This window comes from Phoca vitulina, unplaced genomic scaffold (assembly GCF_004348235.1).
Source record: "Phoca vitulina isolate PV1807 unplaced genomic scaffold, GSC_HSeal_1.0 scaffold1, whole genome shotgun sequence".
Classification (NCBI taxonomy): Eukaryota; Metazoa; Chordata; class Mammalia; order Carnivora; family Phocidae; genus Phoca; species Phoca vitulina.
In genome coordinates, this window is record NW_022589704.1 from 8,575,475 (window position 1) to 8,597,668 (window position 22,194).

Below are 22,194 nucleotides of genomic sequence, written 5' to 3' on the forward strand. Positions count from 1 at the left end.
TTATCCTAGCAGTTAGAGGCTCCATTTTTGATTGCACCTCATTAATAACCTTTTTGATTCTGACTTGGTTAGATTTTAGTTCTTTTATTTCTCCAGGAAGGGTTTCTCTAGTATCTTCCATGCTTTTTTCAAGCCCAGCTAGTATCTTTATAATCATCATTCTGAACTGTAGTTCCGACATCTTACTAATGTCCATATTGATTAGGTCCCTGGCAGTCCGTCCTGCCTCTTGTTCTTTTTTTTGAGGTGAGTTTTTCCATCTTGCCATTTTGTCCAGAGGAGAACACATGAATGAGACCAGGGTGTGGTGTGGAGGCCGGATGGTATTTACTTACCCCAGAGAACCACCCCGGCTGTACCTGGTGACTTCAGTGTAGTATGACACAGAGTTGGCTACTTCCCAAATCTCTAAAAGACCTTTTTCTTTTCCCGAAATGGCCAAACATTTACAAATCAGGCGTTAGCCCATCTGTAGGTTTGAGGGAGAAACAGCAGTTGCTTTATACCATGGAGAAGGGGGTGAACCGATGACTCTTCCAGTCCCTCTGGATTTCTGGAGACGGGGGAAAGGCTGTACCAAGTCAATGGCATCTGAGGAATCTAAAGGGGAGTGGATTTACTAGGGAGAACAGGAGAGATTTTTCCATGACGTTCCCCTGCTGTTCATCTGCAACCACTTTTTAAAGTTTCACCACGAGTGATCCCATTTCAGGTACCCAGTCTCTGCTTTTCCGTGTCCTCATCAGCAGGTACTTGTGATAAGCCTTGGTGTTTTCTCTTAATATATCCAAGTCGGGAGGTGGAGAGTGCCTGGAGGTGGATATTCCCAAGAAGAAGGTAGGGCCTTGTTCTCCACAACTTTCTTCGCCAGGCACACGGAGGGCTCACACATTCCCAGAGAATCTGGATGTGGCCTCTGAGCCAGTCACACAACCACAGAGTTCTAACACGCCCAACCTCCTGCCACTGCCAAGAACTCACAAGATTAACCCAGGATCCTAACCTGTGATGGGTTTACGGACGTCTCGGGGGCAACCTGGCAACTTGCCCGCTCTAATGTTCTTCTGTTTACCTCCTCTGCTTGCTCTTTTGAGGAGTGAGGAGCGCATTGAAAAATGCAATGCTTATCTTCTATTTACGTCCAGTTGGACCACAAAGATGTCTTCACTAAGGGCATAGCCAGGGCAGACAGGGTGCTTAGGGTATAATACAAGATTTTATTCACACACACACACACACACACATAGTCCATATCACACGCAAGTACCATCTAGATATTGATTACTTTTATTTCAATACTCCTATTTTAGGAGAGGTCAGATCCTGCTCCTCGCTTGGGTGACATTGTTGGCTCTGTCCTCAGACATGGGCTCTGACATCACCTTCCGCAAGGAGCCAGCACAGTCCTTCCCAGTGGGGACCAGTCATCTTGCCACTGGAACTGTTTGTGTTTGCAGTCTTAGAAGAGGAAGGCAGGGGTATGGGGTACACTGGTCAACCCTATGCGGCCTTTAAACCACGTGTGCAGGAGATCAGGAACGGCTGTATCTTCCAGGCTCTATATGGGACTAGATCATATTCTTACCAGATTTCAAAAGAGGAAGAGAACGTCAGATCTGCTGCTCAGGAATATGGCTTGAGAATGGGTTTCCCTTATTCTAAATCCCTTTGGTTTTCTCCTAGCTGGACGGAGAAAGGAGCGCTGGTTTCCACTGAGGCTGAGGCCCCCCGTCCCTGGCTGTGTGTTCAGTCCCCCTCTCCTCTGCACAGGCTCCCAAGATGAATAGTTCGCTGGTTGGCCCCATGCTGCCCACCCAGCTACGCTCCTCTGTGTGTGAGGGGACAACCAGAGGACAGTCACAGGAGCCCGTGTCGTGGGGGTCAGCCTCGCCTCAGCTCCTGAAGCCACCTGGCGGCTCGCAGACAAACTGTCTCTCCACATTTGTCACCTGCAGCTGCCGGCTGGCTGAGAAGGGGAAGCTGGCTGGTCCTGGGGCAAGGGGATGGTGACACTGGGGAAGGAACCATCCTCACTTCCTGTAAGATGGGCTGCCTGGAGAAGAAAAGCCAGAGCCAGCTGCTAGCACGGACGCGGCATCCGCACAGAGTCCCCTCTGTCCCGTACAAGCCCTTCTTTCAACCGGCTCTGTGCAAACAGAATACAGAGAACCTTCCCTTCCCCCCGGGTCACCTGCTCTGTGCTGGGGCCTGACTCACGTGGCCATGCTCTTTCCTCACAGGAAGCAGGCTGCTTGGTGTGGGGCACTCCGCGAGTTTTGCTGGCAATGGTTTTGCTGTTTGTCGAGGCCACAGGACACGAGGCTGCCGCTAGCCGGGCTATCTACGCGCAGGCAGGGCCCCTGGGGCAATACTGTGATTGCTGCCACCCGGGGCTCTGGCCTGGTGCAGCCTGGCGTGGTCCGAAGCCGGGGCGCCGGGGGCCGGCCTGGCTCCCTCTCTCTGGCCACGCGTTCCGGCATCTGCAGGCGCTTCCTCGTAGGGGTGGGGTAGGGCAGGGCACCCGGTGGGCCTGTGGGAAGCAGCAGCTTGAGCTGTACAGCTGGTGGGGACGGGGGGCTGGGGCTTGGCTGTGTGTGTCCCAGCAGACAGGCGCGGGAGAAGACGGGGGGCCGGGCCTGCCCTCCAGCCACGGCCAGGCCAGTGGGGCTCGGGTTGACCAGAGCGCCCTGGGGCTCTGGCAGGAAATGAGTGGGGCAGGGAGGGTGGGGGGCAGCACAGCGACAGAAATGCATATATCCTGGGCGCCTGGGTGGCTCAGTTGGTTAAGCGACTGCCTTCGGCTCAGGTCATGATCCTGGAGTCCCGGGATCGAGTCCCGCATCGGGCTCCCTGCTCAGCAGGGAGTCTGCTTCTCCCTCTGACCCTCCCCCCTCTCATGTGCTCTCTCTCATTCTCTCTCTCTCAAATAAATAAATAAAATCTTTAAAAAAAAAAAAAAAAAAAAGAAATGCATATATCCTGAGTGTGACAGATTTCCTGTTGCTTGACATCCTTTGGTCCTGTTTCTCGTTTGTTTTCCTTTATTTTGATTTATTTTATTTATGTATTTATTTTTTTTAAAGATTTTATTTTTAAGTAATCGCTATACCCAACATGGGGCTCGAACCTACAACCCTGAGATCAAGAGTCGCATGCTCCACTGACTGAGCCAGCCAGGCGCCCCTCCCTTATTTTTAGTTGAGACTCTTTAGAAAGGCCCAGGCTCAGCTGGGGAGTGGAGGAGAGTGGCCAACTGGCCAAGGCTAGGAGGGGACAGAGAGAGGAAGTGGTCTCTACAGTGCCCGAAATGGCAGGGGGAGGCCCCCTGGGCCCACCCTACCCTCAGTCCCTCTGGCGGCCCCACCTCCAAGGCACCCGCCGGTTTGGTTTCCAGGCTGCCTGAGTCGCTGCTGCTGCCTCCCACCCGGAGGCAGGTCCAGGTTTCAGGGCCGACCACACGAGTCCCACAGAGGTGGGGGGGATCTTAACTCTGAGGGGCACTGCCCGGGTGGTCTCCGTCTGCCAGGTTGTGTGTGAGGCCCCGAGGCCAGTGGGCAATTGCATAAATAGAAAGATGAGTGAAGAACTGGTCTCTAGGGCAGAAGAAGATACGGGCCGGGGCCCTGGTCCTGCAGGGATGGGGAGCAGCTTTCCCTTTGGCCTGCGGGGCCCAGAGAAGCACAGTGCCCTGCCCTCCGGTCTGACTTACTCTGTGGGCCCCTCGGGGAGGCCGACATGAAGCTGGGGCGGCTGGCCTGCTGGGGGCTGCACGAAGAGAACTGAGGGGCCAGAGTGGATGCCTTGGCCTTGGGTAGGTTCAGGTCCACGATCTCTGGGGCACTGGGGGTCCGGGGCTTGCAGGTGAAGGCTGATGTAAATTCCCTGGGACGAAAAGTATGCATGCTTAGGGGTCGCAGGAGGTAGGAAGGGCTTCCCCGCTGAGCGCCAAGATGCCAGGCAGGCACGGTCCTGGGCACGGGGTAGGGGTGGGGTAGGGCAGGGCACCCGGCGGCATACATCCCTGCCCCCACGGAGCTCACACTCTACGGGAGGAGGAAGATAACAAAAAAGGAGTAAATGCTAAGGAGGAGATGAAGCCGAGAAGGGGGACAGGGAGTTTGGGGGATTACTGAAGTGTGAGATAGGACGGCCTGGGAAGGTGTGGCCGGCACAGTAACGGTCCCCCAGTCTGTCCGTGCCCTACTCCTGGAATCTTTTATGACAAAGGAGAATGAAGGCGGAGTGGAATTGAGGCTGCTATCTGCTGACTTACCAAAGGGAGATTATCCCAGACTATCAGGGTGAGCCCCAGGAAACCAGAAGGGTCCTTAAAAGTGGGAGAGGGGGGCGCCTGGGTGGCTCGGTCGTTAAGCGTCTGCCTTCGGCTCAGGTCATGATCCCAGGGTCCTGGGATCGAGCCCCACATCAGGCTCCCTGCTCAGCAGCCTGCTTCTCCCTCTCCCACTCCCCCTGCTTGTGTTCCCTCTCTCGCTGTGTCTCTCTCTGTCAAATAAATAAATGAAGCCTTAAAAAAAAAAGAAAAAAAAAGTGGGAGAGGGAGGCAGAAGAAGCGAAGGAGGAATGACCGTGAGGAAAGGCACAGAGATGCAAGCCTGCCGGCTCTGAAGACGGTGGAAGGGGCTGTGAGCCAGAGAGGGCAGGCGGCCTCCAGAAGCCAGAGAAGGCAGAAAAGAGACTGTCCCGTAGAACGCGGGTAAGTCGTGTGCCCCGTGCACACTGCGATTCCAGCCCCGTGAGAGCTGCGTGGGCTGCTGGCCGACAGAACTGTAAGGCAGTACATTTGGGGTGTTCGGGTCCCTACGTTTGTGGGCGTCTGTTACAGCAGCACTAGGAAACGCATTTTAGATGCAGTGGCCAGGGAAGGCTGCGAGGAGAGGGTGACATTTAGCCCCCAAACAGTCCGGGGGGGGGGGCGGCGGCATTACTTCCCCATTTTTCAGATGGAGAAACTGAGGCCCCAAGTTTGTGAACTTTCCCAAGGTCACACACATAACACGCAGGTTGTGAGGCCAAGATTTGAGCCCAGTGGGATCTCATAGCCAGCCCTCCTCCAGACACCACCGGGCTGCCAGCCCCAGGGAACAGCCTCACGGAGATGCGGTGGACGAGTCGGAGCCGGCACCCTCAGCTCGGCGCCGTTCGACAACAAGTGCCGGGAGTGGGGTTCCGGCTCTGTGGGATCCCCCCCGCCCCGCGCAGCCCTTTGCTGTCTGGTGGTCACAGAGTTGTATCCACCTTGCTCCCACCTCGATGTCTGCGGGCCCTGCTATCCATGTGCCCATTTCCCCGACTATAACTGAGGACTGGAGTCCCAAGGTTGCCACCACCACTGAATGAGCTAACGGACGCATCGGCTCAGCTACCAGCCTGGCACATGCTTTGTACATGGCAGGTCTGTCTGCCCTTCCCTGAGCGGGTGCCGCAGTCCGTGGGCCTCACGCAGTCGGTGCACAGCGAACAGCTGTTGAGCTTGGAGGGTGAGGCCCCCCTTGGTGAACGGTGGGGAGGGTGTGCGTGTGTGTGCACACGGGGTGGGAAGCATAGGCAGGTGGGGGGGCGGGGGGTGTGCTCACTGGAAGGGCCCGGACCCTCAGTCCTGCTCTGCTGCTCTCTAGCTGGTGACTGAACGTAAGCAAGTTTGCCGACATTTGGGGAGCCTCAGTTTCCCCACCTGTGAAAGGTCTCTAGAACAGCTGTGATGATTCTGCAAGGGAGACTGTGCCCTGAGGTCAAGTGTGGGCCCCCGAAATGGGGGTTCTGGCTCTGGGGAGTGGGACCTGGGAGGAAACTGGAATTTCTTATTTGAATCAATTCTATATTTCCATATGCCCCTCTTTCTTTCTTTTTTTATCCACAGTGAGAATATTTTAATCATTAGAAAAATAAAACTGAAACATCTGAAAAATTTCCAAATTCAAATTTAGGAGAAGACTGGCATAAAAACTGCCCATACTTTAGGCAAGAAATCTTTGTTTTATTATTTACTCATTATTTTAAGATTTTATTTTATTTTTTATTTTTTAAAGATTTTATTTATTTATTTGACAGAGACACAGCGAGAGCAGGAACACAAGCAGGGGGAGTAGAAGAGGGAGAAGCAGGCTTCCTGCAGAGTAGGGAGCCCGATGCGGGGCTCGATCCCAGGACCCTGGGATCATGACCTGAGCTGAAGGCAGATGCTTAACGACTGAGCCACCCAGGCGCCCCAAGATTTTATTTGACAGCAAGAAAGCACAAGCAGGGGGAGCAGCAGAGGGAGAGGGAGAAGCAGACTCCCCGCTGAGCAGGGAGCTCAGTGCAGGGCTTGATCGCAGGACCCTGGGATCATGACCTGAGCTGAAGGCAGAGGCTTAACCGACTGAGCCACCCAGGTGCCCCTATTTATTTATTTTTAAGATTTATTTTAGAGAGAGAGAGAGTGAGCGAGCGGGGCGGGGGCTGGTGGGGAGGAGCAGAAGGAGAGAGAGGATCCTGAAGCAGATTCCCTGCTGAGCATGGAGCCCAACATGGGGCTCGATGTCAGGACCCTGAGATCATGACCTGAGCTGAAATCCAGAGTCAGCCGCTTAACTGAGCCACCCAGGTGGCCCTAGACAAGAAATCTTTGATACCAGATTGAAAAGCATACGGGTCCCCCTGCTAGTGCTTTTGCTTTCTCTCTCTCAAATAAATAAATAAAATTTAAAAAGAAAAAGAAAAAGGATACCGGAGATTTAGCCCTACTGTATTTTATTAAAGTTTAAAATGATTTTTTTCTTTATTTAAAAAAAAAATGTATGTATGTATGTAAGTAAGTAGGTAAGCTCTACGCCTAGTGTGGGGCTTGAACTCACCAGCCTGGGATCAAGAGTTGTGTGCTCGACTGACTGAGTCAGCCAGGTGTCTTTTAATTAAAAGAAATTAAAATTTCTTTTAATATTGTTTGGTTCAAATGACTTTCCCCCTATTTTGCTATTCTTTTTTTTTTAAGATTTTTATTTATTTGACCGAGAGAGACAGCGAGAGAGGGAACACAAGCAGGGGGAGTGGGAGAGGGAGAAGCAGGCTTCCCGCGGAGCAGAGAGCCCGATGCGGGGCTCGATCCCAGGACCCTGGGATCATGACCTGAGCCGAAGGCAGTCGCTTAACGAATGAGCCACCCAGGCACCCCTCTAATTCTGATATTTTTATTATTGTTATAGCAGTTGATTGTTTTTAAATTGTGGTAAAATACAAATAACATAAAAATTACCATCTTCTGGTATATATATACAGTGGAAACTACTCAGCCACCAAAAAAAAAGAAATCTTGCCATTTGCAATGTCGTGGATGGAACTAGAGGGTATTATACTAAGCGAAATAAGTCAATCAGAGAAAGACAATTATCGTAGGATCTCACTCATATGTGGAATTTAAGAAACAAAACAAAGGAGCATAGGGGAAAGGAGAGAAAAATAAAAGAAGATGAAATCAGAGAGGGAGACAAACTGTAAGAGACTCTTAACTATAGGAAACAAACTGAGGGTTGCTGGAGGGGAGGTGGTGGGGGATGGGTAACTGGGGGACGGGCATTAAGGAGGGCACGTGATGTAATGAGCACTGGGTGTTATATGCAACTGATGAATTACTGAACTCTACCTCTGAAACTAATAATATACTATATGTTAATTAATTGAATTTAAATAAAAAAATAAAAAATAAAAGTAATTCCAAGAGAAAAAAAATTACCATCTTGACCATTTTAAAATGCAGCCCTCTGGGGGCGCCTGGGTGGCTCAGTTGGTTAAAATGTAGCCCTAATACATTTTAAGAAGGAACAACTAAGAGAAACTGGTACAGACTACTCAGTGAGCACTGGCAGCTGTTCCTGGCAGTGGGTGGCAGCCTTGGGTTACCTGGGGGTGTCCATCACATGGTCATGGGGCAGGAGGCCAGATGTGAAGAGCTCGCTGGGCAGGCCCAGGATGGCTGGCCAGCTTCACTGTGTGGGGCCTTATAGCCAATGGGCAGCCAACTGTCAGGTTGCGGGGATGGGGGATGCTGAGGCGAGTTGGCAAGAAAGTGAAGGGAGAAAAGGTCTGGGTCTCAAGGCTAGGAATCTATAATCCTCCGACCCCAGAGCAGCCAGAAAAGGGCCCCGTCCTTTGGGAGACCAATTAGGCAATGTGTCTGAAAACTCTTATGTGTGTGTTCATTTTATGGATCAACTTTGCTGGGCCATGGTGCCTAAATATTGGGTCAAACGTGATTCTGGATATTTCTGTGCAGGCGTTTTTTGGATGAGATTCACATTTAAATGGGTGGATTTTGAGCAAAGTTGATTGCCCTCCACAGTGTGGGTGGGCCTCATCCAATCAGTTGAAGGCACGAATAGACACTGATCTCCTCTGAGCAGGAAGGAATGGTGCCAGCAGACTGCCTTTGGACTCCAACTGCAACTCTTCCCTGGGTCTCTCGCCTGCTAGCCTACCCTGGGGAGTTCGGACTGGCCAAGCTTCTACAGTCATATGAGCCAAATCCTTAAAATAACCCCCTCCTGCCCACCCCCCACCCCCATCCTGTTGGTTCTCTTTCTCTGGACAACCCTGACTGATGCACCTTCAAAGTCAGCCTCCTCTTTGCCCTGGGGCACGACCTTTGTTTGGCCATGGTAGCGTTGTTGCTGGGGAGAAGAGCACCCTCAGACCAGGGCTCCTTCTGGCTCCTTCTCTGGGACTGGAGAGTGCCAAAGAGCCACTCCTTGGCTTGGCTGAGCCCAAACCATGCTGGGGGCTGCTGGGGCAGGGGGTGGTGTTGACTGAGGATGCTGGCCACTGTCCCTGACTCCCGCAGGGGTCATGGCATCAAGGTCTTGCGGGAGGGACACGTGGGAGGCAGAGGTGGGGGGTCAGTGAGGCCTCCAGGCCCCCCAAATGGTGAGCTCAGCAGTTTGAGCAGCGGGGAGCCAGAGCCCCAGGAAATGGTGATCCTTCAGGAGGCGTTGAGGCAAGATTAGGGCAGGGCAGGAAAAGCACCGGGACAGGAGATTCGGGACGGCAGTGACCTATGACCTGGGAGAGTAAATTGCTGCGGAATATTGGTGCTGAGTAGTAGATAAACTTTACGATCTGGGTGAACTGGGAGGTGGCCTGCAAGATAGACAATTATTTATTAGAGGGGCCTGGCCCACTGAGAGGATCTCGGCTCCTCAACAGGAGCATTGTGTGCGAGGGAAGAGCAATCAAAGGCTTCTGGAGCTATTTAATCTCTACTTGTGTTGGGAATGCTGCTGAGTCATAATCTCCCAGCTGAGCGCTCCCCCGGGGCGGGGGACCTGTGTCCCTTCAGTTCGCTGGGGCTACTGTCTGCATGAAGAGACGAAGGACATTCGCTCCGGGGGCCCCTCGGTGCACTCTGCTCATCAGGGCTGGCCACGCGCTCTTGGTCACGGCCATGAGAGTTCATCCGCGCTACACCAGAACCCAGAGAGGCGCGAGGCGTGGGGTGACAGCAGGTGAAGGCATGTTCGTGTGTGTGTGTGTGTGCGTGTGTGTGCGCGCGCACATGAACACGCAGGGCTCCTGTCCCCATTCTCCTGACTTACTTGTTCTTAGTTTCTAGTTTCTTTTAGCTGGAGGCATCGTAGGTGTCCCCACAAGGTGCCACATACCCTCTGGGGACAAATGCGAGGGGGATAAAGCATAGATGTAGACGTAGGTAAAATCTCTCTCTTCTTCACGTCCTGAAAGCCGTAACGCTTTGCTGAAGAGTCATTTCCCGTCTGTGGCAGGACAGGAACTCTGACCCTGTTTGCTTCTGGTTGCTGGGCCCGGGCGGGGGTCGGGGGGCCCGCTCCCCTGCGGGTCCTTGGGACACCGGGAGGCACCGTCCAGGCCAATGCCTCCCAGCGGGTGCAGCTGGGCTCCTCTCTGCAGGGCCCGTGGGCCAGCCTGGTTAACACTATGGTGCCCTAGATACTCCGCTAAGGACTCTAAGAAGCAGACAGAAAACGTGGGAACAGGAACACTTCGGCATAAGGAGCGGGAGGGAGGCAGTGGGCTCATGGGGTCTGAAGCTTTTACTCCCAGCGAGACCAGTGGCTGGAGCCTCCGTTATCTGTAAACCACCTCCTCTCCGGGGTTAAGCAATCTACCATTTCCCCAAAGCCGCAGCTCCAGGGCCTTCCACGGGAAACGGGAAGTCAAGCCGCGCCCACTCAGAGGCTCGTGTTCTGTGGCAAGGGGCTGTCCTCACTCTAGGGACAGAGAGAGGAGCTGGGGAAAGCAGAGGGACAAACGTCCCCCACTCAAGCCACATAGAGGGCCATTCTCCCTCCCTTCTCCCGATTCATCCACCAGAGATTCTGAGAGCCTGCCCTGGCCCAGCCGGGAACCCCTGTCTTTCAGGACAGCGGGGGACAGTCATGGACTGGGGAGGCAGCGGGGCTGTGTGACGGGACTTTGGGGTCAGGGAGGAGGAAGGGGTGCTTAGCGGAGACCTGGGGCAGCCGGTGAAGGGGAGGCTGGGGCTGGGGAGGTGTGGCAGGTGGCGGTAGTGAGGCGGGGGACCAACTGTCTACTTCACCCTCTTTCCATCCTCCTCGTCCTCAGACAGAACCCACCCCCACTCCTCCCAGACTTAAAATAAGAGTTGAATTCACATGACAGACATTAGGGTGAGAGCACCCATGGACTGAGCCCCAACAGGACCTCGGAGGGCCAACTGGGTCACTCCACTTGGTGTTACCAGGGGGAATGTTTCTCAGGACAGCCTTTGGGGATCCCCTGCTATGAAAACATTATTCTGGGGAGAGACAACTGTCTCCAGCGGTGGGCCTCAGACATGAACTCTGCCTTTACAGGAAGGAAAAAGACGTGGTCCTAGCACTGGGAGGGCAGGTCTGGCCCGGCTGAGACGCAGGACTGGATCTGGGTCCTGCCCTGGGCGCAGGGGGCAAGCGCGGCAGGGGCCCAGCCTCAGCTCTGGCCCAGTCCTCTGAGGTCTCTCGTTTTGAGCCCCCCACTTCAGGAGGGTGCCAAGAGCCAGAGAACCCCTGACCTGCGGACCAGCCTGTGGGCCTCGGGCACTTCTAATCCCGGAGCACACCTTCAGCCATTCTGCCAGTGGGGGAGGTGAGGCCCTGGGTCCCCAGCAGGTCAGGGGACCCCCCCCCCAGTCCAGGCCCCAAAGTCCTCTGGCTCCACCCCACAGAGCTCTGCTGCCCCTGGGAGCTCTGACCTCCTTGTCACCCGGTGCCCGCCCGCAATCTCTGCCTAGAAAGGAAGGCCCCGGGGTGCTGCCCGCCGGGGGAGGGGCAGGGCCCGCAGCACCCTCTCGCCTGCCCGCCTCCTCAGACTCTCTGCCCCGTGGGAGCCGGCTCTGCTAGGCCTTCCGCCTGTCCTGGGCCCCTGCAGCCTTTAGAGCTCAGCAGGGACTCCTGCTTCTGTGGCTTCCATCCGTGGGAGGCAGCAGGGAGGGCAGCCAGGCCTGAGTAAGGGGAGGGCGGTGGGCTGGTTTCTGTGACCCCTCTACACTGTGAGGGGGAAACACCTGCAGGTGCGGGAGGCTTCGGGTCTCAGGGGTCTGGACTGCAGCCCTTCCGCCCCCCGTCTCATCCAGCTCTGCAAGGCCCTGCTGCTCACAGAGCTCCCGACGGGGCCAAGGTCAACCATCACCCCCGCTGCTGGGCCTGCTCGCTGCAGACACACTTGCGGAAACACCTCCCAATTCTTTAGAAAGGTGGAGGCGCGGGAGGCCCGGCCAGTCACCAGGGCAAATCTCCTCGAATTCAGGGACCCCGAGGGGGTAGTCATGCGAAACCTGGCTCGGGTCCAGTGGTTTCATGCAGGAGGTTGGCTTCGCCATCTTGGAACGAGTCCGGCTGCAGGACGCGGCCAGGCGGGGGGAAGCGGCGGGGGCAGCCGGCCTCGCCCTTGGGCTGGGTCTGGCACCAGGTAAAATCTGGTGGGAAACATTCCCCCTGGCTAGGCCCCTCTCCCTGAGCAGGCCGCCTCAGGTCTGAAAGGAGACCCAGACTTTCTAGATTCTAAAGAACCCCAAGTGACCTCTCAAAGGCCAGGCTGTACTCATCTGGTGCAGAGGAAGAGAAAACACCTTTTTTTCCGTTTGGGATCCAGTTTCTATTTTCGGAGGGTGACATCTGAGCCCAATATTTTCACTAATCCTGTTTGCCATCTCTCTCCCCTCCATCCCACCTTCTCCAAAAGCAAATAGCTGAGATCGGACACTGCTCACAGGTTACTCCGAGTCACACATCCCCACAAACGTGTTCAGCTTGCGGTTCTTAAAACGAGTCCCTTGGGCATGTTCATGAGTTTCTTCTCCTTCCAGTCTGACAACCGGTAATTCCCAGGGGGCAGGTGCCTCCCCTTGGGCTGTGAGGTTAGCAGGTGTGGTGGCCACATTCCCCCCGGGGTACCTCTGTAGGTTGCTTCAGGCCCCAGTGAAATGCTCCTTTGCGATCAAAGTCAGAGGCTGGACCAGAGATGAGCCCTCCCAGGACACCTCCCCATCCCTACCTGGTGGTCTCTCCACTGCCTGGCGCCTGGTTGGGGACCTCGGAGGAGGGCAGGCGAGCCTCTCCCTGATGTCCTGCTGGCAACCGTTCTCCTGGCTTGACGTCCGTGGTGGCTGGGGAGGAGAGAGAGTTCAGTCAACTCTGGCTCTGGAACCCCTTTGAGGATGCTCCTTACTGGGCCAGGCCAAAAAGCCAAGAAAAGCACATGCCCAGGCTAGCCCCCGATAGCTCCCTGGAGCTTATGGATGAGGACTCGCTTACTTGCGCAGCCCCAGAACTTTCTAGGCGGCCACTTGGACTTACGACTTGGGGCTGCAGCGTGACTGCTCTGGCCGGAGACCCCCGGCCCTGTTGCTTCTCCTGACCCCCCTCTGCCTCTCAAACTACATCTCCAAGATCAAGACCTGAGCTGAGATCAAGAGTCAGATGCTTAACCGACTGAGTCACCCAGGCGCCCCTGGGGTGCCCTGTATTTTCATTTGCCAAATCCGGCCACCCCGGAAGTGGGGCTCTCTTCCCCAGGCCCCTTCAGGCCTGAATCCCTCAGTCCACCCCCAGGGGCAGGAGCTGCCCTCATTCCCAGCAGTGCTTGTGCTGACCTCATGGCCAAGGACCAGGGCACCCGGGTCATCCCAGAGACCTTCACTGGGAAGTGACAGAGAAGTCCCCGATGACTCTGCCGGGGAGCTCTCCTGAGCACCTAGTCTGGATTTCAAATGACATGACCCCCTTCTCTCCTGCCCCCCTTCTCTTCTCCTTCTGCTGCCAAAGGGGTCCACGCCACGGTCAGAGCAATTCTGTGACCGAGTCCAGATTCGCTGCTTCCTTAATCCAAGCTCCTTCTAGCTCTTTTGTTTAAAAATCTCCCTGGTACCTTTGCAATGTGGCCTCTACTTTATCTTAAATACAAACTTTCTTCTTTGCAGCTTTGACTTCCAGGTAACGGTCTTTTCACCCAAGCAGGGAATGTTTCTGGAATGGAACCCAACGGATGGCTTTATTTATGGTCCATACTGGACAGTCTCCACCTAGAGCTGGGCCTGGAATCAGAAATGGAGCCTTCTCTGACCTGTTCGCCAGTGGACAACTGGCCTGCTTGTCTGTGCTCTCAGCTCCGTGGGCTTCTAATCAGGCCCAGGAGATAGCATTTCGGTGTATGAAGCAATAATCAAGGGCAACTACGTACAGTTGTGTGCTGGGCTACACACAGAGAAAATCCCATTCCAGGGAACGGTGCCCAGGGGCAGGCAGTCCTCCAGGATCAGGAGCTTTCCCAGGTGGGTGTGGGCGGAGGGCCAGGTTGGGGGGTGGGTGGGAAAGCCCCCTGGCAGGAGGGAGGAGGAGTTTTGCTGAGCTCTCCTGAGACCCTCTGAGGTCTTTTCAGCTCTGTCACCCAACAGTAGTCACCCCCAATGCCCCTTCCGACTCCCTCCACTGAATGTCACAGTGCGGGCCTTCAGAGCTCCCACCACTGAAAGCCAGGGACGGGGGGGGGGGGGGGGACCAGCAGCTGTGTGCACGCGCCAGAGGCTTCCCGGGACAAGGTACTGTTTCCTCACCTGTGGGTCCATTTCAGACAGGGCTGGGCATTTTCACTCCAGGCCACTGACCAAAGTATGCGGCTTTGATATCCAAGATAGCCTCGGGTGATGGGGTAATGAGAGTAACTTTCCTGAGGCCAATGTCTTAGAAAATTTGAAGACACTTTCTTGGCTTTTTCCTTTTGGGAGCTATTTCCTTGGCTCTGTGGGGCTAAGTCCCTCTGCTTAAAAAGAATGTACTTTCTGGCCCTGTGGTCAACTGATCAAGCGGTTGGAGGGGTCCACAGGCTCCTCATCATGAGATTTCACCTTTAGCGTGGACTGAACGCAGAGATGTGAAGAGCTTCCTGAGCAAATGCGCTTGAGGCCACCGCGGCGGGTTCTCAGTGGGCCTGAGGTGGGGCAGAGGTTCCCAGCATGAGTGCAGGCCGGGAGGCCAGACTCAGTAGCAAGTCACATGTGAGGGGCCTCTGAGGAGTAGCTGCGTGAGGCCAGACTGGGATGGGGGGACAGGTGAGCGAGAGCACAGAAGTGGGAGAAAGGGCTGGAGAGGCAGGACTGTATGGATGGAGGGGTCCAGAGGAGGTCAGCTCAGGCTTTTGACAGGGAAGGAATATCACAGAAGACAACGAGACCACCTGGCCCACCACTGTCCTCTTCCTCTCGGGCCCTCTTATATCTGCTGAGCCCAGAGGCAGCCTCAGAACTAGTCTCAACCCTGATTATGTGCATTCTAAGCACATAAGCCCAAGCCTGCTTGCTCTCCATCCTCACATAGAGGCTGGATCAGAAGAGGGAGGGATGGCCACAACAAGACCAGCTGGGTCGGGGTGGGGGCAGACACTGGTCCAGGGACATCGGTCCTGGGGTGGCTGCAGCTGGCCAAGCCTGAAAGAGGGTAGGAGGAAGAACAGAATCTGTACCAGAAATGCTCCCTAAGTGACCGAGGGAGAGCCACTAACCCAGAGGGTGGGCTTCTGTAGTAAAATGATTATAAGGGAGAATGAGGAGTGCTGTCCAGAGTCTGAGGACAGGCCGGGCAGGCCTGGGGAGAGAGGTTAATATGGCTGGTTTCTGGCTGGCAGACTGAGGGCAGCTAGTTTGGAGCCCACTGAGGTGGGGGGGTGGGGAGTTGATGGACAGGGTTGGGGGGGTCCCAGGCAGGCCTAAGCAGAGAGGAGCAGGCAGGAGGAGGGGACGTGCGGAATATGGCCCCAGAGTTCAGGGCTACACCTGGCAGCGTGACTCAGGCCAAGTGGCTGCCCTGGCTCCAGGTGGCCCATGTGGAGGGCTGCCACCTCCCCAGGGAGAGGCACTGGGGCCTGCTGCTGATCACCAAGGCTGCCCACTGTTTTCACGCGAGGAACCAGGATTGGCCAGGGCCTCGACTTTGTCAGGGCTACCATCGATTGTTTCTGAAAATCACAAGGACATCACCATCTCCAGGAAAATCAGTTGCCACACGCTACTCCATCTGTGGCAACCTCAAATGCCTCCGTCCTATAGGTAATCCATGCTAAATCTTTCCAAAATATAGGACCATACCGAGAATTGGTGCAAGACAGAGGACCAGTTGCTTTGGTAAAGCAAGGATGTACCTGATAAATAAATTACCCTAAATGCAACTTTTGGGAAGTCCAGGCCTGTAGAGCTTGAAATCATTTTTAACTCAATGGCATTAGGTTAAATTGGCAAAGGTGGTTAGACCACTAAAACCTCCACCCTGGCAGCAGAAATCTCTGGACAAACGGTGGAGCAAATCACCTTTCAGTGAAGGCATATTAAGGTTTACAGCTCTAATAACACATGACCCCAGGTGGCAAAACCTCTAAAAGTGTGCATAACCAGGAGACAATCCCCCAGACTCTCAAACAACCTGGCTCTACTCTGGCTCTGTGACCAGCCTCCTGCTTTGAACTGGGGCTTGGAAGCGTTGGAATCCAATTGTGAGCAGATTATAAAAGTTCTCAGATGTTTCTCAACCTGGAATCTGACCTGCTCCTCTGTTGTTTTTCCTCTTTGCATGGAGATTACGGTCTTATCTGGCCTGCTCATATCCTTTTAATTTCCTCTTGCGAATTAAAAAAAAAAATACTTCGTACGTTTCTGATTCAAAGCATATCTATTTTTTCTGGCATCTAAAAAAATCCTTTTATCCCCCATCAGTCTCTGGTGAACTCGACTAGATGTTTCAAAATGTTTTGGCTTCTCCTGGCACAGTTCTGTCTCAGACCAGCCCTTGAATAGGTGGCCGGCCGCCACCTCAGCATCGGAGTTTGAGGTGCCAAGTCTCGGGCAGAAATCTCCAACATTCTGAGATGACTACTTGGAAATCGCACAGTGAACACACAGCTTTTTGTGAGCAGAAATCTTGCCTGACTAGCGTGTGGACGTCTCTCAGAGAAGGGGGTTTAGAGGCGTGGCTGTGTGGTTCTGGGCCTGTGGGCCTCCGTGGCTCAGGGCAGTGGGGGAGATCAGGTGTGAGGCTGAGGCCTTGCTGGGTCTCTAACTGCTGCTGCTTGCTTCGGGGCCAGGTGTCACCAGCCCCCCCGAGCTGACTCCCCGCCTCCCCGCCCGCGGTTCTTACGGTTCTTACGTGAAGAGGAGATGCAAGGCTCCAAAGCACTGGGCTCAGCCCCCTCGTAGACGGGAGGGTGGGCGCTTGTCAGGGACGGGAGGCGGCCGTTTCGGGCAGGCTGGGCCATCTGGGGAGAAATGGGATAGTCTTCCAGCCTGGAAGACAAAATGAAAAACAGCAATAAATGCAGATAGCCAGGAGGTATTTGCCGACTACCGGCCCGTAGCATCACAGATACAAGAAGTGGAAGTACCTGAAATTCCTTTATTAAACTGGTATTAGCAGATATTAAACCTTTTTAAGGATATTGGTGGAAACTAGAAAATACCCTGGTAGCTCCTCAACATTTAGTGATACATGACTTCCTATCTTTCTAACACAAAAATGATATCTTCTGGCTTTGGGGGACATGGGAGCATGACATCTCAACCAAACCATTTAAGGCACCAATCTTCTGGTTTTTCCGCAGAGGAGGAAGCAGATGAGCCGAAGGGACGAATGCAATCAGAAAGACGTGACGTGTCCTGTCACCGTGACAGCAGGAGCTCGGCAGGCCCGGGCCCGGGAGGAGCTCGCTCTCGGCATCACCACCCCCATGGTGTCTGCACGGCCGCCAACACCCGGGTTGGTGGAGACCCATTCACCCGGCAGACACGGACTGGGCGCCTCATTGTACCGGACCCCCCCCCAGCCGGGCGCCAGAGACAGGGGGCCCGGGCCAGCAAGGCCCCCAGAGGTGGCGGGAGGGAGCTCGGCTCCTCGTTCAGCCTTGACAGCAGATCCCGAGGAAGGCTCTCCAGGGGGGCCCGGCAGCCCAGCACTGGCTTCTCTTCAACGAGGAGACACTCGCCACCTGCCCAGCGAGGGCTTGGTGGGAGACACAGCGCGGCGAGCATGTGGCGCTCCGCCCAGGGTTGGGCCCCATGAGATGGCCGTTCCTGAATGTCAGTTCCAGTAGCAAAGACAAACAGACACTAAGCCACCCCGAGGGGCAGGAAAGGCTGTGTCCGTGTGTGTGTGTGTGTGCGCGCGCGCGTGTGTGTGGCGGGCATTCAGCCAGTCCAGCTAGGGCTGCCTGGGGCCAAAAGGGACAATTTTCCAACAGAGGTAACACCGCGAGGCAGATGCCGAGGCGGAAACAAACCAAAGTGCCGCACTGTTGCAGAAAGATTTAAGGCACCACAGAAACTGCGGGCTAGAGGGGACGGGGTGTCCGGGGCCGGGGGCACTTCGAGGCCCAAGGTAGGGGGGGTCAACTGAGAAGGACCTTGTCAGCCAGCGTTTGGTTAGATTTGATCCCTCAGGGAGACAGGAGTCACCGAAATGCCCTTCCGTGATGATGTGCTAGAAATCTCATTCTAGGGTGGCGGACGGTAGACCGTGGCGGGGGCACCATTAGGGGCGAAGAGGTGGCTCAGGAGGGCAGAGGGGAGGCCAGGGCTGGGAGAGCAGAGGGAGGAGAGGGCTCGGCGGCCAGGGGGTGGGATTCTGGCTCGGGGGTTTGGGGGTATTAACGCCATTTCCTGAAGCGGGGGGCCCAGGGAGCGCTGACTTGGGGTGCTGGGGGGACACCCCTCGCGCTTGGGGCAAGTCTGGAAAGGAGTGAGATTTGGGTGCCTGGAGTGTGTAAGGAAACCCGCGGAGAAGCAGGATGGGTAGGGGCCAGAAATGGGGCATTTTAGGAGGCAGAGGGGTGAGTTAGGGGCCAAGCCCACGTGGCAGCAGGGTGTGGGGGCGGGACAGTGACCAGGAGGGTGGTCGGCAGTGGCGACCGTGAGGGACGCTGTGCGGCCTCGGCTTGGAAGCTGCAACTGATGAATTACTGAACTCTACAGCTGAAACGAAAGATATTCTAGATGTTGGCTAATTGAAGTTTAATTTAAAAAAAAACAGAAGAAGCTGCGAGGTCGCTGGTGGCCGTGGCAGCGGTAACTTGAAGTCACTGGTGGGCCGCGTGGGCCCAGAAGGGAGGGCAGGGGGCGTGGAAGCAGGCAGAGAGGGCCTGGGCGAGGGGGGCTGGGGGCCTGGGAGCCTGTGGGGAGGCCTGGGGAAGGAAAGCAGTAGGAGCGGAGGGTGAAGGTGGAGCAACGAGGTGTTAAATGATGGCGCCAAGTTTGGACAGTGAGCGGAGGGGAGAGATCCAGAACCCACGGAGCGGTGAGGCGGGGCGGGTGGGGGGGCGGTTGCGGAGGAAATAGGCCAAGGGAGGGCTGGGGTGAGGGGGGCCCTGAGCTGCGCAGGGTGACTTTTTATTTTAAACTTTCTTTCTTTTTTTTTTTTTTGAAGATTTTATTTATTTATTTGAGAGAGAGAGAGTACATGAGAGGGGGGAGGGCCAGAGGGAGAAGCAGACCCCCTGCCGAGCAGGGAGCCCGATGCGGGACTCGATCCCAGGACTCCAGGATCATGACCTGAGCCGAAGGCAGTCGCTTAACCAACTGAGCCACCCAGGTGCCCCAAACTTTCTTTTCTTGATTAAAAAACCAGTAAGTGTTGATCATGAAAAATTAGGAAAATATATGGGCTACACAGAATGTCCTGCCCTCCCAATACCTAGACACGACCCTGATTAACATCTCATATCTTTTCACTTTTAAAAAATGCAAATATATACTTTAAAAAAATAAACTTGGGATCACTGTAAGTGGCCAGCAGGCTGGATCTACCCTGTTTTATAATTTGCTTTTTCACTTAGCAATATATTGTGAGGCTCTCCTCATGTATTAAGTATTCTTCTAAAACGTCATTTTCAATACTGTGTTGTGTGACTATATAATTATGTAAACAGCCTCCTACTTTAGGCATTTCGATTCTACTTTTTTCTTTTTTAATGAATAAGTTTTTCTTTGTTTTTTTAGAGAGGGAGAGAGAGAATCTTAAGCTGGTTCCACGCCCAGCGCAGAGCCCGATACGGGGCTCGATCTCACGACCCTGAGATCATGACCTGGGCCGAATGGCTTCCCCGATTGAGCCACCCAGGTGCCCCATTTAGACTTCTTATGACTACTGCCGTAAATGCCCTGTATATATATCTGCGAGCATCTGATTGCTTCTCAGCACCAAACCCTAGAAGTAGGATTACTGACCCCAGAAGTACTAGGACCTGGAACGTGTGCGGAATGTACTGCCAGCGCCTCCAAGATCACGGAGGTCCTCAGTTGACATTCCTGGCAGCACTAGGGAATCAGAGCCAGCTGGCTTCGCGGGTTACAGACACTTTTTACAGGGGCTAACTCAAGATCCTGCAAGTTGACTTTCTGCCGAGTGCAGGGGGCACCCGGCATCCGCCACCCTCCACTGACCACAGGACATTGACCATGGCTTTGTGTGCTTCTGGGGCCAGAAATCACATCTCATTTATTCTTGTTTCGCTAGAAATTAGCACACCATCTGGTGCGCAGAAGTGATACAAATGTCTGTAGAACTGGCCCAATGGAGGGAGCTGGGCAATTGCACTAGAGTGGGGGAGGTCCAGTTCCAGGAAAATGAGGTCCTCTCCGTCCCACAAGTCAGGGGACATCCCTGACATGAAAAGACATCCTCTTCTTCCTCTCCACAATGTAGAACACCTGACCCCAGAATTAACGGTGCCCATTGGTTAGATCTTATATTTATTAGACTCCCTTTATCCTTATTTCTAACTAAATATCCTCATGTCATTGTTGCCTCTCTGGGTTTCAAGAACTTTAAAAGATAATCTTAATTTTTATTTTTATTTTTTATTTATTTTTTTTTTTTAAAGATTTTTTATTTATTTATTTGAGAGAGACAGAATGAGAGAGAGCAAGCACATGAGAGGGGGGAGGGTCAGAGGGAGAAGCAGACTCCCTGCCGAGCAGGGAGCCCGATGCGGGACTCGATCCAGGGACTCCAGGATCATGACCTGAGCCGAAGGCAGTCGCTTAACCAACTGAGCCACCCAGGCGCCCAGATAATCTTAATTTTTAAAGATGATGATTTGGCATCCTCTATCCCATGTTAAGCAAGATGAATTTTATCAGCTCCTGGTACCACTTCCATTTAAAAAGATATAAACTAGATTTACTAGTAGTTGACACTTGGCTATATTCCAGATCAAACAAGCAAACACAAAACCTGATACAAATGACATTTTGGGGACAGTTAGGGAATACTGATATACTATAGAGTGTTATGTGAATGTTGACTTTCTTAGGTGTGATAATGTGGTTAAGTACAGGATGTTCTTACTCTTGGGGGATGCATTCTGCAAGTCTGCAACCTCCTTTCGAACTGTTCAGCAAAACAAAGTGTATGTGTGTAAATTATATATTACGCACGTAGAAGGAGACTGAGAGGGGAGGCAAAGGTGCCAGATGTTCATAACTGGAAGCTAAGTTAAAAAATACTGACAGTAAGTTTAAGAGAAAAACACATTATTAGCAGTTTAAAATAAGAACCTTGAAATATGAAGCACGTGACGACCAGTTTTGAAATCGAATCAAACAGAGCACCGGTCCACGGTGTGGGCCTGGAAATACTTACAGGTCAGTCCCACGGGGGAAGAGCACTTGGCAGATCTGGATGCGGGGGCCTCGGCATCCCCGGCAGCCACGCACGGAGCTCCAGGGCCGGCATTTCCGGGCTCTGTTTGTGGCTGTTCGGCAGGTGCCTGGCTGTTCATTACAAATTACTATAGAGTAAAACTGGAAACAACCAAACTGCCCAGCTATGGGGGATAACTAAGTAAAATATGTCCTATTCATTTGAACTATTTTATGGCCAATATTTGTAGGTTTTTCTCCTGCTCTCTATAACCCCCTGGCTCGTACCCGTTTCTCTCTGCCATTCTCTCTAGACAGTTGGACTGACTGGCCTGGGGCTCCCCGAGAGCCCACAGGGGTCTAGGCCCCCAGGTCCCCAGGTTGGTCCCAGGTTCTGGGTAACCACACTAAAACTGTGTTCACATCAACGAGGTAGGAGCAAGGCTATGAAGAAAGCTAGGCCGCTAAACGTGCATAGAGTTGCTTTAAAAAGTGAGTGTGTTTATCTAAAGATAAGTGGATTTGATGTCTTAACCTGTGACACTCCACCCCAACAGAAGGCCCAGTGCGATGGTGGGGGAGGGGTGCAGAACAAAATCAACCCGAGGCCTGTTGGGTGGACCCACCACTGCTCCTTCTGGTCCTTGCCTTTGAAATCACATTGGCCGACACTTGGCTTCTTCTGGGCGAAGGCTGGAAGTGCCTGGAGATCCTGAAATCCTACCACTTCATTTTTTGAAAGAAGAAAGCCGGGGGTGAAGGAGACAACCTCTTTCCCCTCAAAAATCCCCAAGAGAGAAACAATGAAGAGATAAATGCTTTCCAATGTGAACGTTTTATTTTGAGTTTTTCAATACACACATCTTACACTGCAGTTAAAACAAAGCTTAAGAAAAGAACTCCCCGCCTCCGTTAGCCCGGACTTACACTGGGTACCCGGTCCTGTGGCCGCCGGGGGTGATGGGCCGGCGCAGGGGCTCGTCGGCATTCTGCTGCACACTGGCCAGGCCCTTCCGCCTCGCCTTCCCCGTGTTCGTCATAATCTGGTGGAAAGA

General features: G+C 53.9%; 1 protein-coding gene across 5 annotated transcripts in view; it reads right to left on the bottom strand.

Annotated features, from left to right (window-relative positions):
• Positions 1–1,985: 1,985 nt before the first annotated feature.
• The window catches only part of ARMC9 (armadillo repeat containing 9), a 149,009-nt gene continuing 128,800 nt past the window's right edge, over positions 1,986–22,194 (bottom strand). For 2 of the 5 annotated variants that reach the window (XM_032400103.1, XM_032400075.1), the window contains 5 exons: positions 22,067–22,182; positions 16,647–16,792; positions 12,520–12,631; positions 3,710–3,882; positions 1,986–2,530 (listed from right to left, as the gene is read on the bottom strand). In XM_032400103.1, the coding sequence (XP_032255994.1) occupies positions 2,235–2,530; positions 3,710–3,882; positions 12,520–12,631; positions 16,647–16,792; positions 22,067–22,182 (843 nt within the window). In that variant the 3' untranslated portion in view covers positions 1,986–2,234. Of the gene's footprint in view, positions 2,531–3,709; positions 3,883–12,519; positions 12,632–16,646; positions 16,793–21,365; positions 22,183–22,194 lie in introns of those variants that run through there. The other 3 variants (XM_032400086.1, XM_032400093.1, XM_032400112.1) reach the window with 3 other exon arrangements.